Source organism: Sinocyclocheilus rhinocerous, unplaced genomic scaffold (assembly GCF_001515625.1).
Source record: "Sinocyclocheilus rhinocerous isolate Xijiao unplaced genomic scaffold, SAMN03320098_v1.1 scaffold1496, whole genome shotgun sequence".
Taxonomy (NCBI): domain Eukaryota; kingdom Metazoa; phylum Chordata; class Actinopteri; order Cypriniformes; family Cyprinidae; genus Sinocyclocheilus; species Sinocyclocheilus rhinocerous.
This window is the reverse complement of record NW_015644664.1, coordinates 83,148-91,112: the sequence shown is the minus strand read 5'-3', so window position 1 is coordinate 91,112 and position 7,965 is coordinate 83,148. Positions and strand designations below refer to the sequence as shown.

Sequence of the window (7,965 nt, the reverse complement as noted above, 5' to 3'; positions counted from 1 at the left end):
AGTATATATATATATATATATATATATATATATATATATGTGTGTGTGTGTGTATATATTATTATGTGTATATACACATAATAATAATATATATATATGTGTGTGTGTATGTATAGTTTATAAAACTCATTTGCTGTCTACTAACTGCAATCGGTATCCAAAAATGAACATATCTTTCCACCAGAAAAAAAAATACAACAACAACAACAGCAAACAAACATTCTGAAACAAAACAAAAATAAATGAAGTATTAATAAAATCCTGTATTTATAAAATGCTGCATTTGTAGTTACTTTGCAAATATTGGTCAAATCATCGTGTTTCTAAACATAGTTTGGAACAGCATGAAGGTGAGTAAATGATGGCAGAATTGAAATTTTACAACAACTAACACTGTGATCCACAGACCAATCACCTCGACACCTGCAGACTCCAGAAATGCCAGTTTTATAACCTTAATGCTGATAAACTAAGAGAAATAGACTGTATACTGGCCAAAACCTGTTTTATTTCCAATCACTCTCAGTTTCTCTCGTCATCCTGGCTCTATTCTCCCCATTATTTCTGGCTCAACAGCCCCAAGTTGCTGTTTGCTGTATTTTTGCCCAAGGCTGAAAGTTTGGGCTGTAATTGTGCAACTCAAGTGATTCCCATCCCTGGCAGGAGACTCGCTCCTCATCCTGTCAAGCTCACAATAGGCTGAATGTTCACAATGAACCGCTCACAGTCTTTATGGAAAGGAAAGGAAAGGACGTGACATGTGGCCAAGTATGATGACCCATACACAAAATTAGTGCTCTGCATTTAACCCATCCAAGTGCACACACACACAGCAGTGAGTAGTGAACACACACACACACACACACCATGAACACACACACGGAGCAGTGGTCAGACATTTTTGCTGCGGCGCCAGGGGAGCAGTTGGGGGTTCGGTGCCTTGCTCAAGGGTCTCACCTCAGTTGTGGTATTGAGGATTCGAACTCGAGACTTGAACCCGCGACCTTTGGGTTACGAGTCCGACTCTCTAACCATTAGGCCACAACTGCCCCTACCATATATATGGATACGGATGGATATGGAAATACATTGCACGTAATAGGCTGAATGTTCACAATGAACCGCTCACAGTCTTTATGGAAAGGAAAGGAAAGGACGTGACATGTGGCCAAGTATGATGACCCATACACAAAATTAGTGCTCTGCATTTAACCCATCCAAGTGCACACACACACAGCAGTGAGTAGTGAACACACACACACACACACACCATGAACACACACACGGAGCAGTGGTCAGACATTTTTGCTGCGGCGCCAGGGGAGCGGTTGGGGGTTCGGTGCCTTGCTCAAGGGTCTCACCTCAGTTGTGGTATTGAGGATTCGAACTCGAGACTTGAACCCGCGACCTTTGGGTTACGAGTCCGACTCTCTAACCATTAGGCCACAACTGCCCCTACCATATATATGGATACGGATGGATATGGAAATACATTGCACGTTACAAACAGAGGAAAAGGATTTTCCCTAAGAATTTGTTCTTTATTATTAAGAAAGCTGTGTATTTTTGTCTCCTGATTCGGTCCAGCTGGACTTTTATAGCAAAAAGCAGTTACACTGTTTTGTATTCTCTCAGAAAAAAATTAGAAACATAGCACATACACTACTGTTCAGAAGTCTGAGGTGTTAAGCTCACCAAGGCTGCATTTATTTGATCTAAAAAAAACACCGTAATTACAGTAATATTATGAAATATTTGTACAATTTAAAATAACTGGTTTCTATTTAAAGGGGTCATATGATGCTGCTAAAAAGAACATTATTTTGTGTATTTGGTGTAATGAAATGTGTTTATGCGGTTTAAAGTTAAAAAAACACATTATTGGCGCGACTCGGCAGTATGTTTAAGATTTCCCTTTGCGACCAGCACAGATCAGCTCTAGGCATGGCGAAGCGGATATCGTCCTCTTTTGGAAGACCAAACAAAGTAGTTTCGCTTTTACAACGAAGCACACAGCGTCTTAACGACATGGCGGCGGAAACAACAAAACTACAGCGAGAATAAAAGTTACTCCTTCTTTCTTTGCGTGAACATTTGGGCGGTGTTATGCAAATCTTCCCACATAGTGAGGTAGGTATGTGGGGGCGTGTTCGAACGAGCCGTTTTAGGTAGGTGTGGCTAACTCTTAACTTTTATAAAGAATATCTCTTTGGATTTGAGACTTTAGTCTTTGCAACTTTACAGATCTTCTTTATGCACCAAGAGCTTGTAACACTCTAAAGAGAAAGGAAAAAATGAAATCGCATCATATGACCCCTTTAAATATATTGTAAAATGTAATTTATTTCTGTGATGCAACGCTGAATTTTCAGCATCATTACTCCAGTCTTCAGTGTCACATGATCCTTCAGAAATCATTCTAAGATGCTGATTTGCTGCTCAAGAAATATTTCTGATTAGTATCAGTGTTGAAAACAGTTGTGCTGCTTCATAATTGTGTGAAAACCATGATAGATCTTATTTTTCTTTTTTTTTTTTTTTTCTTTGATGAATATAAAGTTTAAAATAACAACATTTATTTGAAATAGAAATTCTGAAATATTATAAATGTATTTTGTTACTTTTGATCAATTTAATGCATCCTTGCTGAATAAGGAAATATAAAAATGTATTTTAAAAATATAATAAATCCTGACCACAAACTTAGTGTATATCATAATGTATTGTAACATGAAAAAATATGATCAATTTCTGTCTGAGGTGTCAAATGTACTGGTTAACTTGGATTAAATTTACCCACAAGGCCATAAAACAACAAAATTAGCAAAGCAACATTTCTTCTTTTGTTACTTTTGATCAATTTAATGCATCCTTGCTGAATAAGGAAATATAAAAATGTATTTTAAAAATATAATAAATCCTGACCACAAACTTAGTGTATATCATAATGTATTGTAACATGAAAAAATATGATCAATTTCTGTCTGAGGTGTCAAATGTACTGGTTAACTTGGATTAAATTTACCCACAAGGCCATAAAACAACAAAATTAGCAAAGCAACATTTCTTCATAGAACTGCATAAAATTTGTCTAGATATTGTTTCTATATGTTGTGCATTATTTTTTTGTATTAAAAATATATAAATATAAACATTTAATAAATTGAAAACAAAAAAATATTTTGTATTTAAAATATTTTTATTGCTGATAATTATTTTACTTTTTATATATTTATTTTGTGTATTTTCATTTTTTTCCCCTCAACCTTATAATTCAGTCATATTAAAAAATAACAAATAAAATAAATAGCTGTCTACTAACTCTGGTTTTCAGTATGCATATATATATATATATATATATATATATATATCATAGAGAACTGATATCATAAATCAATCTCAATCCAGCATCATGTCCCTCACAGTGAGAACCAAAAAAAAACTGTAACCTTGATGAATGGGTGGGCTGAAATATATCCCCCTCTTCCACCTCAGTCCACCTGGCACAGATAAGCAGAGAAAGGCCAATCTCTAGATAGCCAGAGATCCCGGCCCATCCGTCTCCCAAAGCAACACAACTGAAGATATTGAAATAATAACTCAGGGATTACCAATATGTCAGTGTAGAGCTTCCTCATCTCCTCACACCTTTTCATCAGCTGTCTGAGATCGGCCTCATGCTTCTCGATGGCCGCCTAGAGATAAAGGAAGAGCAGGTGTTACGGCTGCACTTTCTCCTTCTTTCCATTTCTGGAGAGGTAGCACTGGAATTCTTAGTGCTATCAGCCTCAACGGCTTTTGATCACCGGTATTTCTTTTCAACCAGACCACATCCGAAAAGCTTGTGAAAAGGTGCATCAAAGAAGCAGCTCTCAAGGGTCTGTGCTTTATATGATCTAGATTAACTACCTTTCTCTGTGGAGTTGTTCAAGAATAATGCAGCATATAGGATTTTTTAAAGAACAACATGGCCGGTCTTTTCAGTATAATGAAAATGAGTAAGCATTATAAAAGCATCATAATGTGTCATGTGACTTGCGTGCTGTTCTTCTGAAGTCATATGATAGCTTTGTGTGAGGACAAGACTGACATTTGAATCATTATTCACTAATTTGAATCATTCCTTTGAATCGGCTCTTTTGATCCAGTCTGATTGATTCTTGAGTTCAACTCACCGAATCACTTATCTGGTCACAGTCATTAAGAGCTTGCTTGAAGAGAAGATTTTCCATATTCATTGGTATTGACTATACATAATTCAAAATGTTTCACAGAAGAAACTACTTACATCACAATAACCAGAAGACATGGCATTATTACCCAAGCTTTCGATCAAAAAAAATTGACATTTGAATCATTATTCACTGAGAGAAATAGCTGTGTCCAAGCTGAGTCATTCTTTTAAATCTTTGGATCCAGTTCAGAGTCATTCAGATTGATTCTTGAATTCAACTCACTGAATCAATGATCCATTCAGTCATTAAGAGCTTGCTGATGAAGAGCTGATTACTTACATTTTAAATACTTTGAATATATTACATAAATAACATATGCTTATGTTTTTATGATGCCTTTGCTTTTTTTTTTTTTTTTGGATAGGAAAAAAGTTCTTATGTATTGTTATTGACTAGGACATGATTCAAAATGTTGCGCAGAGATAGCTACTAAAATAAACCACATTAATCAGAAGACATGCCATCATTACCCATGATTTCTATCAAAAAGATTGACTTTTGAATCATTATTCACTGAGAGCTTTGTCCAATTTGAGTCATTCTTTTGAATATTTTGATTCAGTTGTCAATCTGATTGATTCTTGAGTTCCCTTTCAGTCGGTCACTCTCGACGTCACGTCGGATGACCGACGAATTGGGATCTCGCTTAGAGAGACCAATCTACTTCGAGCGTAAACTAAACGAGCCAATGCACATTGGCATGCGATTATTGCATCCAGCATTATTGCCTCTCCAGAAACTATGTCGCTGCAATCGCTGCTAACCACGACCCCGTAGAAGGGAAGTGGTTAGCATGACCTGGTCATCAGGTTCCTTAAGGGGGCGAGAAGGCTATATCCTCCACGGCCCCCATCTATACCCTCTTGGGACCTGACGCGTCGGTCATCCGACGTGACGTCTCCGTTCCCTCCTTCAGGGAACGAGGGTTACCATACGTAACCGAGACGTTCAACTCACTGAATCAACGATCTGGTCACAGTCATTAACAGCTCACTTGATGAGAAGAAGACTAATGACCTAACTTTAAAAGATGTAGAATATATCACACAAACATTTTCTTTTTTATGTTTTCATGATACTTTTATGGTGCTTTCTGTAAAGGAAAAAAGCTTCAGTTCCCATTCATTGTTATTAATGAATAACAATGATTCAAAATGTTCCACAAAAAAAACAACAACAACTAATTAAATCACATTAACACGATCCAACCATTAACCAATGTCTTCTTATAAATTCATAATAAATTCAAGTAACTTCATTATGTGATATAATAAAGCAAAGATAATTGGGCATGTTTGTAAATTACCTTTAAGTCTTTGAAGAATTTGGGGTGCTGATTGACTTCGATTTTACTTTTACTGTATGTTTTCCTGTACTGGACGATCTTCTGAAATTCATTCTTCACTACTAAATGGTGACAAAGGGGGAAAAATCTGTGATTAAGGACATTTATAATAGACCCCCTACACTCTATGAACTCAACTGCAATGCCTTTATGCATTACTGCACAAGCAAGCCAAGCAGCAACAGGTTTGAATGTAATGCTCAGCTGATTAAAAATGCATAAACTGTATGAAACGCTTGACCATGCTTGAATGAAGCAGTGAAACTGTGATATACTGTAATCAACTGTGCTCAATCAAGCAACCATTTCTGAAACACTGACGACTACAAATAAGTTTGGTGCAGCAGCATCACAAAACACATCAGACGAGAGCATCCACGTACCGTCCACCTCTGCTGTCAGACCTTTAACTGAAGCTGCGGGAAAACCACAGAAACACACAATCAGAAGGCATTCGATCAAATCAGCCCCAAAAACATCTATCACATCTTCCCATCCAATGACATTTTGATTAGAGTACCTCCAGGAACAGTCTCGAATTCTGCAAGCTCCAGGAAAAAGGTGGCCAAACGTGGTTCTCGCAACATGATCTGCTCCACAAGGGCATGCAGCAAGGTGAACTTCCGATTGTTCCCGCGCAGCTGAGAAAGCTGGGAAAAGGAGGGAAAATAATGAATGTGTTTGTGGAAGTTTCTCCATGCACCTGCGCTTGAGAAAAGATGATACATGTGCTCTGTTCCAAAACCTATGTAGACAGCATTTTAAGGCATTGGAGACACTTACATTGATTCAGCCAAAATGCTGTGTCAATCCCAAAATTACAAAATTACATTAAAAAAAATGTATAAAATATATAATTATATTAAAAAATAATACAAATTAAGATGGCAGATATATATATATATATTCCATTCAATACCGAAAAATTATTGAAATATATAAATAAAACAATTGGATATGATAATAAAATGTTGGTTTATAAAAAATATTATATTTAATAAATAAATAAGTAAATAAATAAGACTATAAAATAATTGGTTGATAAAATATGAAAAATACATACATACATATTAATTAATTAATGATAACACAATAATTAGTTAATAAAATGATTAATAAAAATAATTTGGTGTAATAAAAAATATTATTTTATAAGTGAAACTAAATGGAAACTAATCCTAAAAACAACAAAAAAATGTTGCTACTTTTGCTACATAATATTTATATATATGTTACATGTATGCCTTGTTTTCTGTTCTCTCCATTGTGACCTGGTTTTCATGAGTTGCCTGATTATGTCATTCAGTTCACCTGTTGTCTCTTAATCATCTCATTAGTTCCCTTTGTTTGGTTTATGCTTATAACTCATCAGTTCTCCCCTTAGTCTTCGTCCATTCTCCGTCTATGTTAAGTTGGTTTCTGTGCCTGTTCTTCTGGATTTATCTGATTAAAAGACTTTTCGTTTCATCTTCACGCAAATTCATTCCATACAGAAGCATGAGAGAAGAACGGACCAACTACAGTTTTTGTATTTTTTTTTGCGGCGTTTTGTTCCTGCCCTGGTTCCTGTCAGTCCCTCAGCTCACCCTCAGTTAGCATCATCTGGGCGCTCTGATCCACCTTGGGACTTCCAGTCTCCAGCTCCGCCTAGGTGTGAGGATCCCCTGTCTCCGCCTCCAGTCTCCGAGTCCTGGCCTCCACCCCGGTCCTTCGATGGACATTCCTGCTGTGGCCCTGCTATGCCTGGAGCAGGGTGACCGTCCGCTGGAAGACCACACACGGGACTTTTTACATCTCGTGTGCCTGACTCATTACCCTGATTGCTCGCTCTGTGTTTTTTACCACGCCAGCCTGAGCGAACGGTCGAAGGCACGTGTTCCAGCGGACGGTCCTAGGGACAATTTCGCTGCATTTGTGGAGTGGGTGCTGAAGAATAATGGACTGTATTTCTCCGTCTGCCCCGCTGATGAGGACATCTCCAGCCCCACTCCCAACCCTGGCTGGATGACCAGCCAGCAGTCATCCCGATGCACGGAGGTATCGCCTGAGCCCACCGCAGATGGAGAACCTGAGCCTGCCGTGACATGTGAGCCAGTGCAGAAACACGCAACTGAACAGATCATCGCCCCGGAACCTGAGCCTCGAGAGTCGTCTGACGATGGGTCCGCTGGTTCCGTCCAGCCCTGAATCTTCTGTGTCTTCGCTGGTTCCGTCCAGTTCTGAATCTCCTGTGTCTCCGCTGGTTCCGCCCAGCTCCTGTTCTCCTGTGTTCCCTCCCAGCCTCCCTCTCCCGCCTCCTCTTCAAAGACCAGCCAGTTCCTCAGCCCAATCCCCGCTGGTGCCTGTCAGTCCCTCAGCTCACCCTCAGTCAGCGCCATCTGGGCG

The 7,965-nt window shown here is 38.3% G+C and overlaps 1 protein-coding gene across 1 annotated transcript in view; it reads right to left on the bottom strand.

Moving 5' to 3' along the window:
- Positions 1-7,965, bottom strand: part of LOC107758780 (formin-like protein 13) — a 50,118-nt gene that overhangs the window by 413 nt on the left and 41,740 nt on the right. Inside the window, exons 13-16 of the mRNA XM_016576595.1 lie at positions 6,101-6,230; positions 5,964-5,996; positions 5,542-5,642; positions 3,612-3,695 (exon numbers count right to left, since the gene is read on the bottom strand). Of these exons, the coding sequence (XP_016432081.1) occupies positions 3,612-3,695; positions 5,542-5,642; positions 5,964-5,996; positions 6,101-6,230 (348 nt within the window). The remainder of the gene's footprint in view (positions 1-3,611; positions 3,696-5,541; positions 5,643-5,963; positions 5,997-6,100; positions 6,231-7,965) is intronic.